Raw genomic sequence first — 27,319 nt, forward strand, 5'->3', positions numbered from 1 at the left:
TTCTTAATTTCGGCTCAGGTCATGATCTCAGGGTCGTGAGATGGAGCCGTGCATCAGGCTCTGTGCTAAGCGGAGCATGCTTAAGATTCTCTCCCTCTCCCTCTCCCTCTGATCCCTGCACTTATGCATTCTCTGTCTAAAATATACATACATATATACATACATAAAAAGATGTTCAACATCACTATCAGGGAAAGGAAAATGCAAACCACAATGAGATATCATCTTAAACCCGTTAGAGTGGCTATTATCAAAAAGACAATAGACAGCAAATGTTGGTGAGGATGTGCAGAAAAGGGAATCTTTGTGTACCGTTGGTGGGAATGTAAATTGGTGCAGGCACTATGGAAAACAGTTTGGATGTTCCTCAAAAAACTAAAAATAGAGCTGTCATATGGCCCAGCAATTCCACTTCTGGGTATTCACCTGAAGGAAAGAAAACCACTAACTAGAAAAGATATCTGCAGCCCCATGTTCATTGCAGCATTATTTATAATAGCCAAGACATGGAAGTAACCTAAGTGTCCATCAGTGGATGAATGAATAAAGAAAATGTGGTATACATACACAATGGAATATTATTTATCCACAAAAGAGGAAATCTTGCCATTTGCGACAACATAGATGGACTTTGAGGGTGTTATGTTAAGTGAAATAAGTCAGACAGAAAGACAAATACCATCTGATCTCATTTATATGTGGGATATAAAAATAAAAACAAAAAACTGAATGACTGAATGTATAGATACAAAGTGTTCAGATTGGTGGCTACCACAGGCAGGAGAGGGTAGGCAGAATGGGTGAAATCGGTCAAAAGGTATCAACCTTAGTTATAAAATAATTAAGTCCTGGGAATGTAGCATACATCATGTTGACTACAGCCAGACATTATGGTCATCTTTTTGCAATATATACAAATATTGAGTCATTATGTTGTACATCTGAAACTAATGTTATATGTCAATTATATCTCAAAGAAGAAAATAAAAGAAAAGAAAAGAGGGAAGTAAGTGCTGCTGCATTTTAAGAATGGCAGAGAGCTGGGGGGGGTCATCACACTTGCTCAATCCTAAGAACGAGATGGAAAGGGACAGATGCTAGACTCAAGTGTAGAACGAGAAATGAGCTGGCGTGAAGTCTTGTGTACACTGAATGGAAGAAGGAAACATGAACATCCTCAAAGGAGGATGAAAAAACTCACCATTAGGGATTGTGACAGTATTTTTGGAATACAGGTATATTTCATCAAACATTTAGAGTACCAACTATTATATTACTTAGGAAGAAAAAAATTAGTGGCTTAAAACAACATACATGTATTACCTTTAGTATATGTAGTCTGGGAATCTGGGTGCAGCTTAGCTGAGTCCCCTGGTTCAGGGTCTCTGATAATGTTACAGTTATCTTCAGGTTCAACTTGGGGTTGGGGGGAGGAATCTGTTCCCAGGGTCACTCACATGGTTATTAGCAGGATGCAGCTGCTCAAGTGCTGTTGGACTGAGGGATTCAGTTCTTTGCTGGCTATTGGCTGGACATTTTTCTCAGTTCCTTGCTATGTGGGCAGCTCACAGCATGGCGGCTGGTTTTCCTTGGAGCAAGCAAGCAAGCGAGGAAGAGAGGTCAAGCAAGTGAGGAGCCAGAATCTTTCTTGAAAGCCCATTACTTTTGCCATATTCTATGTGTTTGAAGGAAGTCGAGCCCACACTGAAGGTCAGGGAAATACACGAGGGTATAAACACCAAGAAGCAGAATATCTGGAGCTATCTTTGAAGCTGCCTACCACATGGGTCATAACGAGGGGCTGATTTTATCAAAAGCAGAAATGCTTGGTAAAGGTTTGTATTCCAACATTAAGGAGAATGTACATGTTTCTAACTTATGTCGAGAGTTAATGCTAAAAGGATGTGGTGAAGGGGGCAGCAGATTAAAAAATGAAAACCAAGGACCAAGAGAAGAGTGAGAAACCTATTACACAAAGATGGTACATGCCCATAAACTGGAATTTCTACTCAAGTTTTAAAGTATTCTCAAAAGTCCCAGGAGATAGGACCAGACAAATGGAATAGTTCACATGATAATCCACTGTTTAAAGACCACAGACTTCCAAGACCTTTGACTGACCCCACTCACCGGGAAATACTTGCAAAGGAGAGGAAGTAATACTTAATATCTGAATGTGCCATTGCAAGAAACTTGAGACAACTGGCAGACTCCTTTATATTTAAAATGAGCAAACTAATAAAAAATGTTAAAAATAAAATGAGCAAATTATATTTCCAACAACTTTGATTCCCTTAAGGGAGGAGTCCAGAAAGAAAGAAAAATCACAGTGTTGAGGGAAGAGTGTTAGAATAGGCTCTCTCTTCCCTAATCTAGGCAGGCTGGGATCGGGTCCCTGCCCATCTCTCAGGCCTCCTCTCCCATCACTCACTACACCTGGCGAGTCTTGCTGCAGCCATATGGGCCTCCCTGTCTGTCAGCAAAACACCAGCTCCTCCCCAAATCTCATTTCATCCAGGTCCCTGCTCAAATGTCATTTTCCAAGAAGGAGCTTCCCTGAGTGCTATCTACAATAGCACAGAACTGCCGCATACCCTTACTTTGCTTTTATTTTCTTTTTACCAGTTACCCCTTTCTGAAAGTACATCATGCCACCATTCACTGACTTTTGATTTCAGCTCAGGTCATGATCTTGGGATCATGGGATGGAGCCCCTAGTGGGGCTCTGGGCTCAGCATGGGTCTGGTTGTCCTTCTCCCTCTGCTCTTCCCCCATGTGAGCTCTCTCTCTCTCTCTCTCAAATTAATAAATAAAATCTTAAAATTTTTTTTTTTTACATTATGCCCTTTTTCCTTTGTTTATTGCCTGACTCCTCCACGGAGATCTAAGTTCTGTGAATAAATAATATTTATTTATTTATTTGAGAGAGAGGAGGAGGGGAAGGGGCAGTCGGAGAAGCACACACCCCACTGAGCAAGGAGCCCAAGGCAGGGCACTATCCCAGGGTGCAGGACTGGATCCCAGGACCCTGGCACCCAAGCCACCTGGTGTCCCCGAATTCAAAGTCATAACTCACAGCTCTCGAGGACCTGATGAAGCCATTGACTTTTATCAATAACGTCTGTAGAGTGAACTGAAAGAAGAAAAAATGAAGCCCATAAAAAAACGTGTCAGGAGAAGAGCATAAGAGAACTAGGGAGAAAAACGTGAGGAACAGACAATGACTATTTGCTAGAAATGTGCTAATACAAATTCAGGCACAATGTGGAATATTTATATTTGTGAATACGTAACTAATTTTTTTTAAATGTCAAAACTCAAAGGAGCTAATATACATTAAGAAAATATTTAAGACCCTATATAAGCATATATAATATTTAAGACAGTATATAAATCTGCCCGCACAGCGGCTCTCTTCCCCTCCACAAGCGCGCGAGAACTTTTATGGGTTCTAACCCAGGGCACGGAGTTCACCCGCCCTCCTTTATGAAATGTATTCTTGTCGCTATTTGGTTGGCTGTTCCTCCCAGGCGCCCCTTTATCACTGGCCAAGCTCTCAGTCCATCACTCCCAGACTCAAGCACTCCATTGGTCCGCTGCCTCAGAGAGCGGTGGCTGGTTGCGCTCAGGCAGAAGGAGTTCCCCGGTGACGTCAAAGGCTCTCCCCGCCCACATTCCAAAGCCTGGGCAGAGACTTCCCTCTGCCCAGCCTTTCGGAGCGGGACGGGGAGGAAAGCCAGACTTCTGATTGGATAGGGCGGGCGAGGTGAGTATCCGATTGGTTGCTTCCCTAGAAAGAGGTGGAGTCATAGCTGGGTCCTGGAGCCGAACTGAGGAGCCCTGGGGAGCCTCAAAGTTTGTGTCTGGAGCAGTAGCGGAGAGTGGGCTTATTGCGAAGGGATTTTTTGGGGATGAGAGCTGCTCTCCTGCGTTCCTTTTGGATGCGCGCCCTGCTTTAACCCCTGCAGCCTTCAGCCGGATCCCTGGACAGCCTGTCTCCCCCGGCACTTCTCAGACTTCGAGGACCCCGGACGGGAGCCCTGAGCACTCCTCCCTCGGGCAGAGCAGAGAACGGTTTTTCCTAAGTGCATAAGCTTCACGCACACGCGCACCCACGCACACACGCCCCGCGGAGCCGGACCTTACCCTCCGAGGCGGCTCTGCCCGCTCCCCTGCTGCCCTCAGCATCCTCGGCCCAGCGTACCTCGGACCAGCATGGAGGTGCTGGAGAGCGGGGAGCAGAGCGTCCTGCAGTGGGACCGCAAGCTGAGCGAGCTGTCAGAGCCCGGGGAAACCGAGGCTCTAATGTACCCTACGGTGAGGACTCGCGGGGCGGGCACCGGGCAGCTGGCGAGGGGGAAACACTGTCAATAAGGGAACTGCTGGGGACAGGGACGTGGGAAGTCTTTGGGAAGAGGCCGGCATGCCCAGAGGAGATCTAGGGAGAGGTGTGGTTTTTCGATCCGAAGAGATAACTGCGGGCCCCCGGCCCTTTGCAAGTTTCGGTAACAGCAGTGACAGTTCGTATTCCTTTGGCAATTTATAGTCTTTTCCCGAGTCTTTTTCACATCGCAGTGTCATTTGCTCTTGCTGTCAGTACTGTAAAGCCGAAGGGGGTCGTGGTGGAGAATAATGCGCCACTGTCGAGCTTGCTACTGACTTGGTGGGAAGGTTTTTAAAAAGCTAAACCAAGTGGCATTTTCTTTCTTTCGCTGTCAGACTCTTTCTCTCTCTTTACTTTTTGTTTATATTTCAGGAAGTACACGTGTGTGTGCGTGTGTGTGCGTTTGGGAAAGCCCGTTTGATACAAGGAGAGAGACTGCTTTATTTGGGCTCTTTAACTGTACAGCCAAGCAGTCTGCTTCCTCTCTCTTCAGGGGAAAGATCAGCAGAGTATGGAAAATCTGAGGCAGCTGCATATTGCAGAAAAGCTTTGGAGAAGGTGGGACGGCTCACCAGTTCTTTGTTCAGTCTTATGCCTCAGGGACCCCTTTGGGGATTGAAGTGTCACAGGAATTCTGCCCATTTGTTTTAAAAGTTTCAATTTCAAATCATAGGTATTACATTTGCGAAATGAAATTGTTTCCAACAGCCGACAATGTTAATATGATTTTATGTGAGATCTGTTTGGTTTTTGTTTCTTAGAAATGCAGAAGTTTGTAATGAGGAGAGAGAGAGTGAGAGACAGAGAGAGAGATCACTAATGAGAAAACGAGAAGCTTGGCTGTTTCCCCTTCATGATTTTTCTAAGGGGGTCAGTGCCAGGATATTTGAAACTTTGGCAAAATGGCCTGTAGGCTCCACCTCCCTCCTTGGCCTTTGCCTCTGGTTGACGTTATTTTGGGAAAAGGGATGAGGGCCTCCCTGTGATTCCCACCAAGGCACTTGTGATGACTGAGAATGGCTTGTGCGGGGTGGAGAGGGAGTGGTAGTTCATGCTGGGGCAAAAGCCAGATGTGTACTGGGATCTGGGCTTTGCTCACTGAGGCTTTCCCTGAGGAGACCACGTGGGCTGCATTTGCATTGAGGGCCCAGATGTGCTTCCTGTTGTCAGCACAGAGCTTAGAGCACCTTGGTCCTCAAATGTCTTCTGGTGATTGGGTGCTCCAGGTGTTTCTGCTGACACGGGATTTGTGTTGGGGGGTGGCGGCTCTTCTCTTTTGTACTTAAACATACTGTGAATATGTCTCATCCAGCAGCTGTCATGCCATAGCTTTGGGCCTGTCTTTCAGCTGGTGGCATGAATTAGGCGCGCGCAGCCATACAGGTTTCCTTTCAGCCTGTGACTTGCACTTGTGTGATCATGAACTAGGATTTCAGATGCTGCTACCTGTGACTATGACCTTTAAGTCCAGACAGAACCGTTTGTACTGGCTCTAGTTAAGATCTTTCTGCACCGTTACATTCCTTTTGGTATTAAAAGCTCAGTTTTTCAGTGTTGTTGTGATGAAGCAGTGATGTGTGATTATGTTTCTTCTACTTTTTTTTTTTTTTTTTTTTAACGACTTTTATGTCTGCCACTTAGGGATGTGTCTGTCCTCTGGGCAGTTCACTCTTGTAAAATGCCACTCATCATTGCTACAAGTCATTGCCAACACACTGTGTATATGAATTAGTGTTGAAAGAGGTATTGGATTTAGTCGTACAGACGACTGGATTATATTCCCTCTAAACTAAGGGGAGTTTGCCAGAGATGTGAACATAGATAACTTTCCCATCTGTTTCTTGAACTCTGTTGAGTATCCAGTTGCAGAGCTGGTTATTATTGCTATTAGTCCAAAATGTGGAATAGTCTGACCTCCAGGTCTAAATAGGGATTTAGTTACTGCATGCATGGTCGCTCATGCTCTGTTTTAGCAAAACCTGTCACCTGCTTGATTTTAAAAACAGAGAAGGTTCAAGTTGCCTGAACCTGGGACATACCATCTCTGGCAACTTCTGTGAACCTCAGGAGCAGTGTTTTTCTCATTTGGTTAGTTGTGAAGAAGTCTTCTTGGTTCAGAAGGACAAAGGTTTGGGTGGTGCGGGGCGGGGGGTGGGGGCGGGATAGGATAGAAGTCTACAAAATAATGAAGTGTGTGGATAGAATGAATATGCATTTGCTCATTAGATCCTGGGTTATGAGAGCTTTGGGCTTCCTTTTGGAGCTTAAAAAATAGTTTCTATACAGATGACAATATATTATTTTAAATCAGCGAGTAGTACTTTTACGAACACTGTTGTTTCTGGAGCATGTACGGGCTAAACGTGGGTTTAGAAAAGATGGCAGATCTAAAGATGAGGAGTGTGTGGTGTCTCTTTTTTGGTTTGAAATACTTGTGAGAAACCTGGTTCCTTCCCCCAAGCCTACCTGGATGTTGGGCGTTTCTAACATGTATGTCGTGTTCCTCTAAGATTCTGTGCAAATTACATTTCTGGGAATTTGTTGTGGGGTTCTGTAATTTAAAGAGCAAAACAGGCTATGCATTTTATCTACTTGTATATACACCGTTCATATTCAGAAGGATGCTCGAGAAATGGATAATTGTTTCTGGCAAGGGGACCTGGGGATTGGAGGTCAAGAGAGGGAGCAGGGGTGAGGGAGTTATTTACAAGCTATCCCTTGTATGCTGTTCTGACTTTGACTCCTGAATGTATTAAAAAAATGTAAAATTAAAGCTTAAAGGTGTCATGTAACACTGGACTGGAGGTAATCTTAGCCTGAGTCTCTTTAGGGGAAGAAGAGAGGATCTGATGCTCCATTAAAACTCAACACTTCCCAAGTCAGTGGAGGCCTTGGGGGAAGAGAGGAGGAAGCAGCAGCTCTGGGTGGAAAGGGTCTCTAAGGATGGAGGGTTAACCGTGAATTTGGTTCTGGTAAACTTTATGACCATGGCAACTTTCTTATATCTCAGTTTAACAATCTGGAAAATAGGGATTTTTTTTTTCAATTTTTGCAATGGTTTTAATCTTTGTAAAAAACCTCTGCAATAGGAACTCTGAAGTCTTTGCAAAGATAATGACAGACGTTCTGCTTGTCTTCAGTGCTATTCGTACAAATCCAGGACCGTGTAAGGTTATTTGGTGGCCCCGCACTATAATTTTATATCTAGTTGGTGTTCAAAGTGAAATGACCGGTTCCAGACAGTGGGAGGTAGAGAGTTAAGGGGATGTTCGACCCGCCTGGTGTCTGGATGTAAAGGTCATCTGACTTCCACCTCTGTCACTGCGTGCTGGGATGGAGCTAGCTAATCTCACAAGCTGCTGGTTTTCTCTTCCTCCTGGCTGGCCCAGCGACTCATGTGGCTCCAGAGGGATACTGAGGCTTTTCGGTTGATGTTCACCTTGGAGACAATTCCTGTTGTTGGACCTGGCCAGGTTCTGAGGGGGAACCTGGGGTCCTCCTGGCTTGAGAAGATCATTACTTGTCACCTGATCTCCACAAACGGAAGGATGAGTGATGGGTTCTCATGGAAGAATTGCAAAGCAGATAGACTTTGTCTCCAAAACCCTCACTTCACCTTTCTTGACCTTTGTTTTCATGTTTTCCTCCCTTCTTGGACCCCAAGTACTGGCTGTAATGGTATTCTCTTTCTAACTCCCCCTCTTTAATTTTGCTCTCATGAAAAATCTGATGAGCTTACACTGAATATTTAATTATTAGTGAGGCTTAACGTATGACCCCCTAAATGGGCATTTAGATTTAATAGTAATTATATCAGCTCAAAAGGGTGGATCTCTAAATGGAGAATTTAAGGCAATCCCTAGGTTGTAGGGAAGGAATATTTGGGAAGTGGAGGGAGTGCTCACTGTTCTTCTATTCTAGATATGGGGCCCTTATTCATAAGGCAGCCAGTTACCTATGTTGCTAATTTATCTATGATCTAAAGGATTTTCAGTGGCTTGGTGAAATTTCTTTGACCCATTATATTTTTGTCTCTAAACTTGTTCTCATGGTGATAACACAGGTTGGGGGCAGGTAGACTCAGGCACAGCTCTGAAAGGTGAGAGGGCAGGACTGAGCTTTGTACTTGCCCTCTTTCTTGAAAGACCCCCAGGTAAACGTTCTGTGGAAGCAGGGTGGTCTGATGTGAAGTTGCTCTTGCAGGAAACGAGGCATTGCCTCTAGATTAATTATTGAATTAAATTATAATGTATGCAGCTATAAGTAAGTGAAACGGATTCAGACTGCTTGTACAATAAGTAAATTATGTCATGTCATAAGAGGCCTAGGGGTATAACTCCTTGTTTGGCTGATTTGGCAACTCCTCTGTTTTTGTTTTTGTTTTTTTTTTAAAGATTTTAGTTACTTATTTGACAGAGAATGAGAGAGCACAAGCAGGGGGAGCGGGAGAGGGAGAAGCAGACTCTCCGTGGAGCAGGGAGCCCGATGCAGGGCTCGATCCCAGGACCCTGGGAACATGACCTGAGCCAATTACAGATGCTTAACTGACTGAGCCACCGAGGTGCCCCTCAGCAACTCCTCTAAATGCCATCCGTCCATCTATGTGCAGATTTCATTTTTGGGTTGGATGCCATCAGAAAACAGCTCTTTCCTACATGAGTTTCCGGTGTTGGATTCAAAATGACCTCCAGAGGAAAAAGAGAGCTTGATTCTTCCTGTAACCCTTTTTAGGAAGGAAGAAACCTTTTGCAGAAGCCCACCAACTGATTTCTCTTTGAGCTTCATCAGCAAGGATTGGGTCACTTGACCATTTTAAAACCAAGGGCTGGAAAGGAATTTACACTGCTCAGATTAGTCAAGCCGGGGTTGAGGAGCTCTTGTCGGGTCAGCCGGCGCGATTGTCCTGATCATTAGAAAAATAGTCCAAGTTGGCAGTCCTTTGTTTAATGTGTTTGTTGGACCAGTGGCTGTTTCCCTCACAGAGATGGGCTAGCCGATGGAAAATGTTTTAAAATCCACAATAATTAGCCTTGGAAACAAAAGATCAAACCAAGTCCGGTGCCACTTGCAAAGCTCTGAGAGTATTATTTAGCTGTGCCAGTAACACCCAGTGAAGGAAGATTAGACAGAACTGACCTCTGAAATGCACACAAAGGCTAGCAGAGAGGGTGTGCTGCGGTGTCCCAACCCACTAACAAGGAAATGTAGAATTCACTCTACTATCTGACCTATCTGTATCAAGGTCAAATATTGGGGCCGGAGGTAACTAACTAAGCCTGCAATCACGCTTATCATGCAAGACAAGAATGACTTGTTTCGTTCGAGGTCCACACAACCTCAGATCAGCAGGTGGAAAGCTGAATGTCAGTTTTCTTTTTTTTTTTTTTTTAAAGATTTTATTTATTTATTTGACAGAGAGAGATCACAGTTAGGAAGAGAGGCAGGCAGAGAGAGAGAGGAGGAAGCAGGCTCCCTGCTGAGCAGAGAGCCCGATGTGGGACTCGATCCCAGGACCCTGAGATCATGACCTGAGCCGAAGGCAGCGGCTTAACCCACTGAGCCACCCAGGCGCCCCCTGAATGTCAGTTTTCAAAGAAGCTGTTTCTTTCCGTTGCTTGTGGCCATTCAAGTATAGATAAGCCCGTGTGTACCTGTTGGCACCTTGAGCGGCCTGCCTCAGACTGGCATAGCTCTGACCTGTCTGCTCTCTTAGGACAAATGGCCCTAGGCCGTGGTGGGGCATTTAGTAGGGTTTGGGGCCTACAGCTGTAGGACATCTGAACTGTCCAGTTGAGGAATTTTATGAAAGAGGGGAGTGTTCATGTTCCCTGTTGGTGCAGAGTCGGGATTGAAAGAAAATGACGCGACCCATGATCTTTGGGTCAACCTTGAACCTATCCCTCTTCCTCCCTGCTCACCACATGTTCTCCCTCTCTTTCAAATGAAGTTCTAAGTGACCTTGATTTTTCCTGTAATCAAATCCTATAGGCACAAAGGAGGCATTAGCCTGTTTTATCTACCAAGAATCTGAAGCCTAGAGGAGTAAAGATTTGCTCAGCTGAAAGACAGGCTCCTTGAGGAGCGGGGACATGACTTTGGCTTTTCTGTAGTCCCATGATGCTTAACCAAGTGCAGAATGCTCAGAGAAGCACAGTTATTGCTTGATGCCTAATTAAGTGGAGTGGAGTGAGGCAGCCTTGGAGAATGGATGAGCTTGGTAGCCTTGACCTCTTTGGTTAATATATTTTTTTAAACTCTGAAATCTCATAAATGCTTCTGGAAATCTGAAAATTTAGTGTGAAAGCGACATGGGTCAATATCTTTTCTTGTTTAGTTTATAAAGAACAAGGTGGAAATGTGGGTGATTGTTGAACAGCCCCAGTCTTCATGGGAATGCAGGCCAGCGTGTGGAAAGGGGTGGGCTTTGGGGTCAGGCAGATTCCGTGTCAAGGGTCACTGGTTCTCCAGTGACCTTGGGCAGGTGACCTCACATGTCACTGCCTGGCCCATAATAGGTACTCTTCCCCGCCCCAGCCCGAACCCCTGTCTCCACTAAGTTAACCGTCTTCTCTCTGAGGAGGAGGCGCCCTGACCTCAGGAGTCTGACATCACTCAGGAATCACGGGGGCCTGTTATTAGTCTCACACATCCTCATTTCCTGCCCTCCCCAGCTTCTACCTTCTGCTGTAAACACAGGTCTCTGCCTTGACCACATGTTTGCCAGATGCTGTTGCCCCTTCTTGCTCATTTTTTTTTTTTCTCTCTTGCTTAGTGCCAGGTTTTCTCAAACAAGTAGTCAGGACCTACTGCCTGCATTTCCATCCTTTCTACTTACCTCTGTACCCTGTCAGTTCTGGTTCCCTCTGTTGCTAGAAGGTCCTCTGACTTCTCTCTGACCCCTACATCCAGTCTTTTCTCTGTCCTTACCTACTAGGCCTCGTGGAAGTAATTTCACAGCATTGACTACAAGGTCATCTCATAACTCATTCTTGCTTTGGCTTCCATGATGGTCTGCTGGGCTCAGCTTTTCCCTCTTCCCTGGGCTTCCTTGTCACCAGTTAAATATGAGTTTGATACTTGGCCTTCTGTTCTTTCTGTATGGTCCCCTGGGCTCCTCTGTCACCTTCAATACAGCTGGTTCTCAGATCTTTGTATCTGGTATTTGTCTCTTGACAGAAAGTGGGAGCTCTTTGGTATAACCCAAGATTCTTCTGGGCTCTCATTTGCTCTGGTAGAGCTCTAACTGGGTAATCCTTGAATCTTCATGAAGCATCCCTCTAAGAAGAGCAGGGGACACTTTGAACCCCCTTTTCACTGCACCTCTTGTATCTCAGGGAATGTTTACTGGCTCAGCTCTCCTGCAGTGTAGACCCATGAGAAGCTCACTGGGTTGCTTCTAGAGTCAGCGTCACCCCTCAGATGCAAGCTGTGTTTTTCATGGGCTTGTGCTTATTCTTCGGATTTGAGAAACACTTTGTGCTGTTCCAGGGTGGTGTCTAATTTTTTCTAAGACTGTATGGAAGGTCAATCAAAAATCAGACATACCTTCTTAGAAGTACCATATATTCCTCAGTTGTGTACTGCTCTGTCAAGCTCCCTTGCAACTGCCTCATGCTGAACTGCCTGCATCCAAATTGCTCTGTTCGGGAGTAATTTATTGAGCTTCACCTGTGCTGGCGTTACTAAAGAGCTTTGAGGGTTTTTTAAAGAATCGAGATGGGAGACTCTGAGCCATCCACATTCCTATGCCTGGTTCTGGTTAGAAGTTTCAATGGCGGTTCTTGGAAGAGAGTTTGTTGTTGGAGCATAAGTCATTTTGTTGTGTGAACTCGTTGTGTTGCAAATTACATGACATTCGGGGTCTCCCTTTATCCAGCTGTAAAACACTGCATTTGTATCACATGGCCCCAAAGGTTGTTTTTTAACCCCATCGTTCTGTTCTGGGTATCATGCTCCTACTTTTGAAAGGCTCTCAGCTTTGAAAAATGATTTCAAACACCCAACAAGGAGATTTAGTTGGTTGCCTGTATCATTGGGTCAACCCAGTTGGCAGATGTCATGTTGTCTCCTTCCCAGCTTAAGATCTTGCTTCGGTAAAACCCAGACAAAATAAAGAATGGAAAAACAGAGAGGCACAGAGGTAGGAAACATTTTTTTAACATCAGAAAAAAAGTTCTCTTCAGACTTCTTGGCAAATAAGAGGAGTCTGGGGAAAAAAAAAATCCACAAACAGTTTCCTAGTTGTCTGAGTGGAAAATCCTGGTTTTTAACATTTCATATCTTGGAAATGTCTGAATAGTTTTTGTTTAAAGGGAAATTCCTTTTGGCTGAGAAGGAGCCTGCAGGATTCAAACTGATAGGGTGATGTTTTTAGAAAACTTGGAGGAAATAAGGATTTGTGATGAAAGTGCTTTCTCACTGGCCAGTTGCTTTAAACAGAAATTCAAATCCAAGGTTACCAATCATAGCATTGTAAAGGTTGAACTGTTTAACTCCTTCCTTCCCGTGGCTTCCTGCCCATGCATCCTGGGGAAATGTCTTTCATAGCCGGTTCTTCCTCCAATCTGAGACACTTAATGAACTGCTTTTCTAAACCTGCGTATGTTCTAGGCAGGAGGATATACATTCTTGACTTTGTGGCTTTCCTAGCTGAGTGGGAGGGAAGCTATATAAACAAGTCATTAAATACCTGGGGAACATTTTGCATTACAGCTGTATTCAAAGTATTTCTGGAGCACAGAGGAATCACAATTCCAAACGAGATAGAGGTTGGGAACACGCCACAGAGCAGGTGATATTTACAGTGGGTTCTGACGTAAAAATAGGAGTTCTCTAGACAGTGGGAACAGCAAGTACAAGGTAGGAATGTGCAAAATGTTTTGGTTGATTCTAGAAATCCCAAACAGTTCTGTATACCTTGAGAGTACTCTGTGGGGGAGTGTTGGGAGATATGACAAGATAATGAAAGGTCTGCATATCTTGTTAACCATTTGGATGTCCTTTCATTTAGGATTTTATTTTTTATTTATTTGACAGAGACAGACAGACAGACACAGAGAGAACACAAGCAGGGAGAGCAGCAGAGGGAAAGGGAGAAGCAGGCTCTGCTGAGTAGGGAGCCCGATGTAGGACTTGATTCTAGGACCCTGGAATCATGACTTGAGCAGAAGGCAGACACTTAACCTTAGCCACCCAGGTGCCCCATTTGGATGTTCTTTTGTGGGCAGTGGAATGGGAGGCTGTTAGGGATTTTAACAAGAGAGGCACAGGAGCAAAAATATGTTTTAGAAAGGAAACCCTGGTGGATTACGACAGATGGATTGGAGGGTAAAATTAATGGTGGCAAGATGATCTGTGACTGGGTTTTTCACCCACGAGGTTGTACAAGACACTGTGAGGGCCTAGAACCTGCCAGAGAGGAGCACATCCATCAGGCAAGAGCTAGGAGCTAGATTGGGAGACTTGGTGGCCTTGGGGGACATGGAACACCTCCTGTTTCTGAAGTGGCAGACTAAGTTGGCCGTGCTTCCAGTGACCTGAAAGGGGAAATTAGAGGAGGAATGAGTTTGGTGGGTAAAATCATGAGTTCACTTTCAGACACAGTGAGTCTGACGTGTTCATGGGACATCCAGGCACTCTACTTCAAAGGGATTTGGGAACTTGGGTTTGGAGTTTGGAGAAAGATCTGGTCTGGAGGTGTAGACTGGGGATGTTGCAAATCTGGAGGGGATCGGTGAAGCCCCTAGCCCACAGAAGCTGGTCCAGGGAGGTTAGGTGAGAGTGAAGTGTGAGGGAAGGCCAAGGACAGAGCCCTCGGGGCCCTAGACGTGTTGGCCAGGGAAGAGGAATCTGCAGGTGGGACTCAGAAAGAACCGGCAGGAAAATGTGGACAAAATCCAGGAAAATCCCATCACGGGATCCAAAAGAAGAGAGTGTTGCTACAGACTGGTTGAGATAATGAAGGCTGAGTGTGCATTTCACCTGGTTTCCAGGACGGTGTGCGTGTCGGCTCAGCACAGTACCTGGGTCTCCGGGCCACAGTGGCCTCCCTGTGGTCTGAGCTTGTGACACTCTCCTTGGCAGGCCTAGCTTCCAGGCAGGAGCAGAAGGCAGACAGACCAGAACTAGGAGTAAAGAGGCACGGTGGGTAAGAGAAACAACACTGCCTCTTTCTTCCCTTTGTTTTTGTGCAAACCTGACAGCAATCCTTAATATTGGCCTTGGAGACTGTCAGGGTACCCATGCCCTTTCATGAGGGTACGTCCTTCATTCTTCTCTCCAGGCTGAGTCCATCTGTCCCTGGACGACCTTCTGGTTGGCGACCAGGAGTCTGTGCATGTGGCCCTTTGTGCATGTGCCATTTCTGGCCTTGGGGTGTGCAGAAGGTTGGCCTCTGGCCTCCGACACCCGTATAAGTTTGTTGGGGTTTGCCAAATACCTGTAAAGTTTGAACATTTCCCTTTATTTCTTCTGACTCTTCGCACAAAGAAAGTACTAGGTAGACCCGTTGGTGGCCAAAGATGGATTTGATCACAGATACATCAACAATATTCAGTAGGGAAAAAAAAAAAGCTAATTGAATTGGCTCCATTTTTATATGATATAATAGGGGTAGGTGAGGACAAATGGTGCTGTCGTAAGAGTGGGAGCCTGAGGGTTTTCCAGTGGAAGGAACCATTAAAATAAATGACGCAGTTTCAAAGCAAATGGCCAGCTACAAGGAATCCCTGGGTTTTAGGACCTGCAAAGGGGACTCCCAGGGCACACCCTGCGGCCCTCCCCTGGCTGCTGGCCTGTCCCCTAAATGCTGGGGCCAGCTTCTCCTTCGGTCTCTGCTGACCTGCTAGGGGCCCCAGCCCTCCGCGGGAGAGGAGAAACAGGCATGGGAGGGGGAGCCCTGCAGCCAGGACCGAGGGCCAAAGGAAGAGGGGGTGGGAAGGAAGGAGAGTCCTGCTTCCCCTGCTGCCCAGAGAGGAAGCCGGCAGCAGAGCAGACACCTGGGAGGATACACGAAGTTTGGGAACCGCCCCGAAAATTCAGCTGCAGGGTGGGTTTGAGCGGTCTCTTGGCTGACCGGGAACTGGATGATTTTTTTAATCCACTATTTCAGTAACAAAATGTCTTATGCCCTGGAAGCACCTATGTGTACAAATTAAAAAAAAAAAAAAAAAAAAAAAAGATTTAATTTTTTAGACTGGCTTTAGGTTCATAGTAAAATTGAGCAGAATGTGCAGTGAATTCCCAAACACTTCTGGATTCATAAGCTGGGGTTACCTGTGGCAGCTTTGGATTTTAACTTTGTGGTTTTGGGGGGTTTTTTTGAATTTTTTTTTTTGAAAATGTGTTGGCTAGTTGAATTTAAATAAAAAAATTAAAATTAGTCACAGACAAGGTTCCTTTTGTAGTCCAGCAAGAGGCCACAATGACCCATGAGGGCCTTAAATGGATGTGTGTGTGTGTGTGTTTGTTTTATTTTAATAAAAACTTACTCCAAACAATTTAAGAGCAGACCTTTGGATTTTAGTAGAATACAATGAAAAAGTTAAAATGCGGTATTTCTCCCACCCCCAGCTTTCCATTTACAAACAGTGTAGGCACTGGACGCTGTTCCTTGAAAAGTAGGGTGGGGGAAATACCGTATTTTTTTTTGTAACCAGAGTGCCCAAAGCCCATCTCTGTAACTGTGACTTTTAACTTTCTACCCTGAGATGGTATTCATTTCTGAGGCCTGGCCAGGAGTTGTTTTTCTGGTTCTGCTCTGGATTTGCAAGTTTTCTTTCCAGGGCTCTTGGCAGCCCATGACCCCCCATTTGGAAGCAGCTGGAAGGCCTGGCGCTCTGGTCCGAGGAGGCAGAGAAGGGGGACTGGACCCAGGTGGGCACAAACCTGCTGCCCTTGGGCTCCAGGGCACCGTGTTCTAACTGAAGGCACCCACCCGCCCCAGCGGCCTTGAACGTGGGCACTTTCTTATGTGATGCGCACGGAAAGCAGAAAAAGAGCAGCCAGAAAACCATTTGGTGTTTCAGCTGTGTTTACATATTCGGAACATGAGGTGGGTCGAAACCTAGTGTTTCCTTCTGATTTAAATACACACTTAGAGGGGCGCCTGGGTGGCTCAGTGGTTTGGGCTGCTGCCTTCGGCTCGGGTCATGATCTCAGGGTCCTGGGATCGAGCCCCGCGTCGGGCTCCCTGCTCCGCAGGAAGCCTGCTTCCCTCTCTCTCTCTCTCTCTCTCTGCCTGCCTCTCTGCCTACTTGTGATCTCTGTCTGTCAAATAAATAAATAAAATCTTTAAAAATAAATAAATAAATAAATAAATACACACTTAGAGGAGAAAGCGAAGTGGAGGCTGGCCCAGCTGAGAGGTGGGATGGTTGAGGAAGGGGGCGGGATGAATGTACCGCTTGCTTGTTGCTACCCTCCCTCTTTCTGCTGTGGGACTCTGCAGGTCCCAGTGTCTGCTGATGGCTCCACCCCTGGGGACCAGGGGCTCGGTAGACAAGGCAGGGATTTGGAGTCAGCACGAGGTTCATAGCCCTGATCACCGGCAAGCAATCATTTATTCATTGCTTCCAAGCTTTGTTGGACAGGCACTTGTGGACAGTGATGTTTTCTGCGGGGGCACCGAAGCCGTAGGAGAAGTGCTCACGGCTCACGGCCCACGGGCTCTGTCGGCAGCAGCCTCTGCTTGGGGGCACTCCTTGGGCACACTGGTTAGGAAGCTACCAGAACAGGGCTGAGCATACACAGGTACTCCGTAACATATTTGCTGCTTGAGTGGAATCCATGACTCCCGGCTTTGTCTGGTTCAGGCGCTCCCTCCTCCGGGTACCCTTCTGAAGCTGGTTCACAAGGCCATGAGCAAGGATGATGACACGATATGAATAATGCGTCTGTGCCCGCGCCTGGCATGTGGCCACTGCTTAGGAGAAAGTAGTTCCCTGGGCTCCATTTTTTTTTTCTTCAGTAACTTCAGGTATGCGGAGGAAGAAAACCCTTGCGGAGCTCTATCTAAACTTCAGAGGAGAAAAAACGCCAAAGCAAAATAAAGCCTCTCTAATGTGATCTAATTGTATGTATGGATGTATTTGTTATTTATTTACTTTCTCCAGTTTTACTGAGACGCAGTTGACCTCTGACATTGTATTATAAGTTTAAGGCGGGCAACGTAATGATGTGATGTGTGTCTATAGTCAACGTGATCACCACTGTAAGTTTCATTGACATCTGTCACCTCACATCATTATAAATTCTTTTTCTTGAGATGAGAGCTTTTAAAATCTACTCTCTTAGTCACTTTCAAATATATAACACAGCGTTATTAACTGTAGTCATCATCTTGTACGTCACATCCCCAGAACCTTTGTCTTACAACTGTTTAAGTTTGTACCTTCAACCCTCTCCACCCTAGTGTGGCCCAATTGATAGGGACTGACATTTGGGGGGAAAAAAACCTTGACTTTTTTTTTTTTTTTTAATGTTCCTACCTGAATCTTTTTAAGCTGAAGGCCTGGTATTGATTTGCATGGACTAAATTCACACTTGGATTTTTCAGGCACCTGCTTCTGCAGAACTGAAATTGTTTGTGGAGGTTTCACAGGGGGTGGGTTGGTGGCAGGTGTTAATATTTTTCAGAACACGAGAGGGAAGGCAAAAGGGGTCTGGACCATCCGCTGGCCCCTCAGCATCCCCTGAAGCAACTATTTCTGAGTGGATATTAAGATCATTTGCAGTGTTTTTCTCGTACGATAACATTTCTGGGGCAAATTGTGAGATGCTGAGGATCGATCAGCATGAGAGTGGGAAGAGAACAGTGAGCCTGGGGGAGCAGCCCCATGTGGGCCAGCTGGAGAACGGGGGAGAAGGCTGAAGGGCTCCCTGCTTGTTCCCCCCCAAGCCCCCAAATGCTGTTGCTAAGCTGCAGCAACTGGCATAGAAACTGACTGCATATGGCCTTTGACTTCAAAGTATTGATATAAGGACAGTGGAGCCAGAGAACCCACACTGAGCCCACCTTCTTGGGAAGCAGGTTCCAAGTCAGTCTTCTCTGCCTGACTTTTTATCTGGACTAACCAGCATCCTATCCAATAGAGGTTCCATAGAGATGCTGGCATGGGAATGGACCCACTCCGGTAATACCTTGTTATTATTTTGGCAGTTGCAGTGGGACTTTGGGAGGGACCTGCTAGAAACCTGTGCCTTAGTCTCTACCCTTTCTGGATGTCATATGTCTTTATTTTAAACAACAACAATAGCAATAACAGCAATACCCCCAAATTTCTGGTAATGGGGCTGAATGCCAACGGGAGAAAATCCTTAGCTATAGAGGCCAACAAATTTGAATGAGTTACTGGATGGTTCTACTCCATGGAGCTGCGTTCCTGCAAAGCAGCTGGCTGCTTGGGCGACTGGTGAGCCCTCCATTGTTTTTTTTTTTTATGAGATGCAGCTGACTTTCATGACGAGTTTGTCCTTTGGGATTTGCCAACCAAAAGAAAAATATCCTGGTAGGTAGATTTATTTTTCCTCCTTGCCCTTTTGAGAAACGGTTACCTGTGCCAAATTTGCTTCTCAAAAAAAAAAAAAAAAAAAAAAAAGAACAAGACCCAGAGTTTCAGAGTTGGAACTGTATATGTCCCTTAGTTTCAGAATACACTAAGTTAGACATTAGTTTAGCTTTATGAACCAAGAAATCCTGAGCGAGGCTTTCCAGGACCAGTGCGGTGGGTGAACAGTGCCAGTGAGTCCCAGGGTTGTCTCACATTTTCATTCTGCCTTCTTTAGCAGGTAGACCTTTGTCCTCCTGGGCATTGCCTCATGACTACAAGATGACTGCGTCACCTCCAGCATTACATCAGCTTCCCTGGCAGGAAGAAAGTAGGATGGCAAAGCAGAAGGGGGTAGTACCTGTGTTAGAAAAGCCAAGGCTTGCTATGAGGTCCCAGCAGGGTTTCGCTGGCTATCCTTTGCTGTCACAGAGTGTCCAGGAACATGAGTGGTTTAGCCGGGCGCCTTGCTACTCTGAACAGCATGGGCATTCCTGGTGGTGAGGTGGTGAGGACAGGATGAATATTAAGTGGCCAAGCAGCAGAGTCTGCCTCACTACAAAATAATGCTTTCCCAAACTTCCAGGATCGTAGATCTCATAAAGACCTTCAGTATGGCTGAGCACAACCCCTTCATGTCCCAGATAAGGGAACTGCTTTATTTCCTTTCTACTTCTCCGCTCAATGTGCCCCCAAACCCCCAAGTGTGCTTTCTGGCACCCCTGGGCCGAGCGGCTCATCCCAGATGTATAAACTGTGCCCAGAATGTGAGTGGGCTGTGAAGTCCCTTTCACCAGGGAGGAGAGAGGCAGGGACACAGGCGGTTTGTATATGGGAATCAAAAGGTCTGATTATGCTTTCTCAGGAAAAGCAGCTGGCCAACAGAAATTACTGGGGGCCTCTGAGTACAGAACCTGGAATCTAGCCTCCTGGAATGATTACAAAAAAATAGAAGCTCAGCCTTGCCCTTGAGGAGCGAAGCCTAGCAAGGCCTCCAGAACAATCAGCTTGTGGAAGACCAAGCAGAGACACAGGCTAACAAGATAATCCGGGGCAGATGGAGTAGCCAGGCCCAGAAGGCGTTTGGAGGACCTGACTGTGAGCAGGGATGTGTAAAGGCCTGTTATTTGGTGGAGAGCAGTGGTATCTAAAAACAGTGGTTTGGGAGTAAGCAACATTGCCTGGCTGGGGCCATTGGCTAATGGCTGCGTGAAGCCCGGTGTGTTTTCTTTAGAAGAGCGGCCTGAAGGCGACCCTGTTTACGGGTTCTTCATAGAGAGAGGATGAAGTTAGCCAGATTAATTAGAACGTGTGTGAAAGTCCACCAGCTCTGTAGCCGCTTTCCCTTTGATTTTTTTTTTTTTCTTTCCGGTGTCTGCTTCCTCCCTTCCCCCATCTGCTGGGACTGCCTGGGATCCCTGACATTTCTTTTCTGCCCTGACTTCTCCTTTACCTGGAATGTGAGTGCGCTGGGAAGAAGCTCACTTCTTTGGGGGGCCTGGCCTGTCTCCTCAGTGCTAGAACTGTGGGAGGGCATTCACCATCCTTGCCTTGGGGTCATGTAGCTGAGGAGGTGAAAATGAGGGAACCAGTGTTTCGGGCTCTCCTGCCCCCTGGTAGAGCAGGTGGCCAGTGTCTGGCATTGAGAGTCTCTAGGTGTCTTAGCTTGAGCTGCTGCCACAATATATCTTAGAGTGGGTGACTGAAACAATGGACATTTATTTTTCACAGTTTGGAGGCTGGAAAGTCCAGGATCAAGGGATTAGCAAATCCTTCCTCTGGCTTTCTTGGCTTTCTTTACACTGTGTCCTCACCCGGTGGAGAGAGAGATCTGTGGTTTCTTTTCCAGAGAACATTAACCCATCATGGGGGTCCCACCCTTATGACCACTCCCAGATACAATCACATTAGAGCTTAGGACATCAGCATATGGTGGTCTGTACTCAGGGTGTCCACTGCCAGCATCCTGTGTGCATGGCTGAGAACCATTGCTGTGCTGCTGTCCATCCCCCAGAATGTTCCAGGGAAGCCCGGCTCCCACTTGCTGCTGTGCACTCATGAGACCCTGACCACGGACAGGTGAGCTTACCCACTAGGCACTAAAGACAGCTTCACTACAAGTAGCACTGTTTGTCCCTTAAACCTAACCCTTTGGTATTGTCTTCTGGGGGAACAAACCCCTCCCTCCACTGCCTAGGGTTTTTTTGGAGAATGCATAAAAAATGAGTGGTTTACATCATATGCCAAAAAAAGAAAAAAAAAAATCTTACTACAGACATTTTGTAGTATTCTCAAGATACTGACTCAAAGCGGGCAAAGGTTGAAGCTGTCTTTTCTGACCATAAATGGAGGGCTCTGGCCCACATACTCGTTCATGACACCCAGTGCTAACACTAGCTCCCCCTCCCTTGTTCTCCCGAACTTCTCATCCTCCTGCATCACAGATTCTTCTCTACATCCATTTTGAATTGTATTTGACCTGATATTGTAGGTTTCCTTTGAGCCATTGAAATCGTTTTTGAAACATGGTAAACATGAAGACATTTTAGGAGCAGAGACCTTCCTAGAATTTGGGTTTAGTGGAGGGCTGGCTCACTCCTGACCTGGGTGCCGTGGGGAGTGGAGGCATCTTCTTCTTTCCCCCCCGGGCCTCTTCCTCCTGTCCCCCATCTCTCTTGTCCCAGTCCCGTGTCCTTTGCTGTCCTTTTTTCTTTCTCTCCTCTAGGCCCTTCCTTTCTTCTCTGACTGTGCTCGGACTCTGCCGCTGTTTCTGGAGCTTTGCTCGGTCCTGGCAGCAAGTGGACCCGAACTCAGGGTTTAGAAGCTCGTCTTAGATTCTCCTGTCTCCTTGCAAGGACCTGTGGGCTCTGGAGGTGGTCCCAGCAGTCCTGTGCGTTGTGGAGGGTCTTTTGGGAAGCGGGGATTGGAAACTGCAGAGTTGACTTTCCACGTGTATGGGGAGGTTAGGGAGCCAGGAGGGGTTATATTGTGGAGTAACTGAGCCAGTGTATAAAGAGGAGTAGCCAAGAGAAGAGCTGGTCAGTCTTACACGTCACTGAGCAGTTGTTCCTGGGAACGGTGGAAAACTTCTGCCCTATTTTGCCTTTCTTTTCTCCTCCCCCCACAATCCCCCACCCCTCCCCGTTGAAATACTGAGAACCTCCAGGCTGTGGCTCTCCCAGTTCTGGAGCAAACATAAGTGAGCCAGTTACGTATTTTAGGAGCCTGCTCCCTCGTTTGGGAAATTTGAATCTAGGTTTTCTATTTACATGTGTCTATAATGCTAGGGGGAAGCCCTGGACACCAGCAACCCCTCCTTCCCATTTCTCTGGTTGTATTTCTCCAGGCTTCAGGGTGTGGCCCTCTAGGCTGAGACCTTAACTAGGCCTCTGGTCCCTTCTGTGGCTGACCCCACCCTGGAGTAGGCTTCAGGCCAGATGAATACTCTGGAACTACAAGCCTCCACCTTTGACCACCCCTCTGCCTAGAGCAATGGTTTTTGATCTTGGGTACATGTTATAATTACCTGACAGCTTAAAATATTGATGCGTGGGTCCCAGCCCAAGAGATTCAGATCTGATTGGTTCTGGGGTGAGGTTTGGGCGGCAGGAAATTTTAACAGCTTTCCTAGTGATTCCAAAATGAAATGAAGGTTGAGAACTTCTGGCTTAGAGCTTTGCTACTCAAAGTGTGGTGGGACCTTGTCACTGACCCATTATCTCAGCCCCTACTCTAGACTTTCTGGGTGATTAACTGAAGATCTGCAACTCCTCAGGTGATCCCTGCACCTTACAGTTTGAGAACCATTGGCAAGGTGTCCTGCTGCCCTTCCCGTGAGGCTGACTGGAGCCTAGCCCTGCCACACTGCACCAAGTGCTAATGCCAGGTCAAGCCAGACAGAGCCCAAGACTTGGCCCCCTGTGAGCCCCTTTGGAGTCAGTTTCACATCGGGGTGCATGAGTCTGGGCGGCAATCCTATTCTGAAATTAAGGTCCAGTGGGACTAGCTTCAGCCTGTGCTGTGGGATCTCTTGGCCTCTTGGCTTGACCTCCTGGCACTTTGCCTAGCCTCCCTGGCGGAGTTTGCCCGGCGCTAACCCTGGGGTGGAACTAGGAGAATAAAACTAAAAACTCAAGTTTCAAGATAATGAGTAAAACACGCTAGAGCTGGGGTGACTGGACCAGAGAGGATGGGTGCCCGGCAGCCAAGGCGTTCTTCCCCCGGCTGTCCTGTCCTGCGGTCGACACCTGCTCTTGAACCCCGCGGTTCTCCCTTTGCAGCTCACACTTGACCCTAGCCTTTCTCAAAAGAGTATTCGAGACCAATATTCCCAGTTCCTCTGATTGTGCGCCAAAGGTACAAGTATTCTGAATTTCCTTTTTCCCACAGTAGCTTCGGTTGCTACTTGTATCGTGACTCTTCTGTTTCACTGTACAACTTCTGCGTTCTCAAGAACCTCTGAGACGCCACCAGCATCTCTGCCCTCATTTTGCTGCTCTTTCTAGGCCCTCACAGACAACTGGTCAACCAAAGGCTCGTGTCTCTGAGATTGTCCTCCTTGTCTCCATTCCACGCGTCTTTCTTGAGCAGCACTCTGGGCCCAGTACTGCAAGGAGCTGGGACGTGGGGAAGCCCAAGACTAGTGGGGACCCAGCACTTACCTCAGCTGCATCACCCCTGCTCCCCTCCTCAGTCAGCCTCATTGGTATCATTCCTCATCGTTTGGTGGGAATAGCAGTGGATTGGGTCATTCAGCTTCCTGTTCCCCAATGTCAAGGCCTGACCAGGGTCCTACATTCATTCATTGCCTATTCTCTGCTATTGGAAAACAATGTAACCTGACTTACTAACCCTCCTCACACAGCATCCGGGCTGACCATTCACACGTTTCTGGACCATCAGCCTTCATGTTGACTTGAGCGCAGGGCTCAGGCAGATGGAGAATGAAGCTGTCAGGGAGTGAAACTAGTGTGGGGGGGTCACGGGGAGCAGGAAGTACCGCAGAGACTGGGAGAACGTGGGACCTGTTCGCTGAAAGCAGCAGCCACTCAGCCCCACCAGGCTGACAGACAAGAATTTAGACCCAGAGTTGGCAAGTACCTGACTTTAAAAGAAGCTAGAAATATAGACTTGTGCGTGAATCTCTTGCTTTTAAAAAACTGCTCCCCTTTGTTCTGCCAATAAATTAAAACAAGAAACATGAAGTAGGTATCTTTTTTTTTTTTTTTTAAGATCTCACTGTCTTTATTAAGTGATTCATGAATTGGGCAACATTCCATCTAGCAAATAAAGAGATCCTCCCAAAGTAGATGTCTTTATAGGCCATTCAGAGATAAATTGTGGACTCTCCCCAAATCCACAGAAATCTAACGAGTGCTCCAGGCACATTGACTGTGCTGAGATTGTCCAGATCAAGGCACGGCTCTCCAGCGTCCTGGCTTATCTGCATTTCATAAAAAGAGTACTGTTTCTGCACCCATCTGAAATGTTGCTGGAATTAGAACCAGAAATGGTATCAGGACATTTTATTTGCTGTGACCTGACTACTTTTCAAGCTCATCTTTTCCATTGCTCAGTCTGCTTTAAAAGAGATTATTCTATTTGACCTTGATTTCAGTTTTTCTGTAAAGTGCTTTTAGATTACAAAAATGTGGTTAGAAGTTAGATAATTATCTTCTGGGTTTGTGGAGCTCAATAGTCTCTGATTTAATTTTATTTATCTTGGACTCATTTGCTTCATTTGTAAAGTGAAGTGATAATACCCATTGACTTCACAGGGTTGGTATGAGGATTAAATGAGATTTTTTTTTTTTTTTTTAATGTGGAGTCACTTTAGAAAATGTTAAGTGTGCTCCCTGATTCTGGAGTATTAAGTTCACATTAAAAGGCACTGCAGGATACTGCTTCAACATTTCTTTCTTTCTTTTTTTTTTTTTTAAAGATTTTATTTATTTATTCGATAGAGAGAGAGAGAGAGCTCACAAGTAGTAGGCAGAGGCAGGCAGAGAGAGAGGGAAGCAGGCTCCCTGCTGAGCAGAGAGCCCGATGCGGGGCTCCATCGAAGGACCCTGAGATCATGACCTGAGCTGAAGGCAGAGGCTTTAGCCCACTGAGCCACCCAGGCGCCCCTGCTTCAGTATTTCTTAAACAAAACACGACAAGGTTTATTGGTGTTGTTGCATATGATTGATCTGTTTGTTGTCTTCAACATGAAGTTAATATCCAAGCTTTTCTGATATTGCTACTAATTATCTGGTTAGATACCCAGTGGGCTTATACCAAGGTTCTTCTCATAGTCACTACTTGTCATTCCTTTTTCTGAAGTCCTGTAGGTATTATTTGTCCCTATAGTTTTATCTTGAAGTTGTTGCATCGCTATCTCGTGTGTGTGCTCTGGGTCTCTGAGCAAAAAGGGAGATGGTGCTCCTACAGCAGCTGCTGCCACCATAGCATTCTCCTTCTGGGTTGTCTGGACTGAGAAACCTAGCCAGGGTTTATTGCTAATCCTCTTCTTCTTTTTGTTAGATTTCGAGTAGACCTGTAGCCCCTTTCTATGCAGCCTTCTGCTGTGGATAGGAGGCATCCTGTTGCCTCCTTGTAAGGAGGAGAAGGAAACTGGCAAGGTTGAAGGAAGGCAGCTGGGCAGAGGTGATATACCAGTGTATAAGCAAATTCAGGGAGTGTCTTTAGACCCAAATTCTCCCTGCACCGCCCCCCAACACCTTGCTGAGGCCTTGGTTCTGAGACAATAAAAGCAAATTGTTCCAACCCCCACCTTAGTATCTTTTGCCCTTTGTGTTTGTTGTGTGTGTTGGTGTGCGCATATAAGAAGGCTGAGCACTGCAAGCTGCATAGCTTCTGGAATTCTTTTGTCTCACTCCCACTGATCAGGGCTCATGGCAAGCAGATGCATTCTTGCCTATCCCTATGCCTACATATTTGAATTACCTGAGGAGATTTTTAAAAAATACCAATGCCTGAGCCCCACTTCAAGACTAACTGAGTCAAATATTTTGAAGGTAGAGCATTGGAGTTTTTTAAAATAGTTCTCAGATCAGATTTGTATTTATATAAAAGTCTGCAGTTTGTTACATAACACATAAAAAATAAAATGAGGTGATGCATGATAGATTGGGGGATAGATTTGTGATAAGACAAGAATAATAAAATGTTAATGGTCAAATCTAGGAGGTAGGCATATAGTGTTCATTATAGAATTGTTTCAACTTTGCTCTGATTGACATTTTTCAAATTAAAATGTTGGAGGAAAAAAAAAACACCTCCCACACTTCAGATGACTAATTTGAGGTCAGTGCCACCCAAGGCCTAATGTTTGAGATGGGCAGAGAGCGACTGCCTCTGCTCTGTGCAAAAGAGTATTGGGTCACTAGGTCTGAGCACAGGCCTGGTGGCTGACTGGCCATTGTAATTTTAGGAAAGTTTCCCCAGGAAAGCCCCAGAGAGAAAGTAGTTGAGAGAGCAAACTGCTGGCTGATAAAATTTCCATGTTGAACCCAAGGCCGATTAATTGAAATTCGGAGTGCCTTTAACTCACATATTAGCAGAGGGGGAAAAAAAAAAGAAAAGAAAAGAGATGTTTTTGAAAGATGCTGATTCTTTTGTAGGAACATCTGGTTCTTCCATGTGGGAGCCGAATCATCTTGGAGCTGAGAAGCCGTTGAGGGTCATCTGGTCGTGCCTCCCACTCTGTGTCTTTCTCAATGGCCTGAGCTGAATTGCATTTGATCTGTGCAGCTGGGAAGAGTGATTCCAAGGTCCCTTTTTTGAGGGTGAAATCACTTTTAATTCTAGCACATGGATATAGTTTAAAACAGCTTTCCTCCGAGAAAAATAAAAGCTGTTTTGTGTAAGGCTTGACTGCCTCTCTCTTTTCCTGCTATTTTGCAACTGGGTGTTGAGGCCCCAGGAGGAGAGCCGTGCCTCCAGGAGAGTGTGCTGCCCGGGTTTTACTTCCCACTGAGTCCTGGGTCCTGGTCCTCCCTGAAATGTGCAGAATGAAGTCTCTTTCTCACTTCCCTGCTCCCCAGACTTCGTGCTGCCTTTAAGGAGTAACAGAAGCAAAGGCCCTCTGTCCTGCCTGTGGGGTTGGGGAACAAACAACAAAGACCCTTTAAGGGACGGGAGATGGGGCAGGAGTCCTGCAGATGTGAGCATACAGTGTGTCAGCGGCCCCCCTGGGAGCGGCAGCCAGCGTGTTGCAGAGGCCAGAGTGTGGGACTCGTTTGTGGGTTCCCAAAAAGAAATACCGTGTCGATTATGAGTCCCTCTCAGCCCCCTTCCCAGAGCCTCTGGGGCTCACAGAGAACTCAGTCTGTTCTCCTGGACTTTTTGAAGCTTTGATAGGGATTAAACTCCTGCCCTGTCTGTC

General features: G+C 46.2%; 1 protein-coding gene across 2 annotated transcripts in view; it reads left to right on the plus strand.

The window, feature by feature from the left end:
• The first annotated feature begins 3,791 nt into the window (after nt 1–3,791).
• The window catches only part of CREB3L2 (cAMP responsive element binding protein 3 like 2), a 112,573-nt gene continuing 89,045 nt past the window's right edge, over nt 3,792–27,319 (plus strand). Inside the window, exon 1 of one of the 2 annotated variants that reach the window (XM_032306124.1) lies at nt 3,792–4,317. In XM_032306124.1, the coding sequence (XP_032162015.1) occupies nt 4,216–4,317 (102 nt within the window). In that variant the 5' untranslated portion in view covers nt 3,792–4,215. The remainder of the gene's footprint in view (nt 4,318–27,319) is intronic. The other variant, XM_032306125.1, reaches the window with a different exon arrangement.

This window comes from Mustela erminea, chromosome 11 (assembly GCF_009829155.1).
Source record: "Mustela erminea isolate mMusErm1 chromosome 11, mMusErm1.Pri, whole genome shotgun sequence".
NCBI classification, from domain to species: Eukaryota; Metazoa; Chordata; class Mammalia; order Carnivora; family Mustelidae; genus Mustela; species Mustela erminea.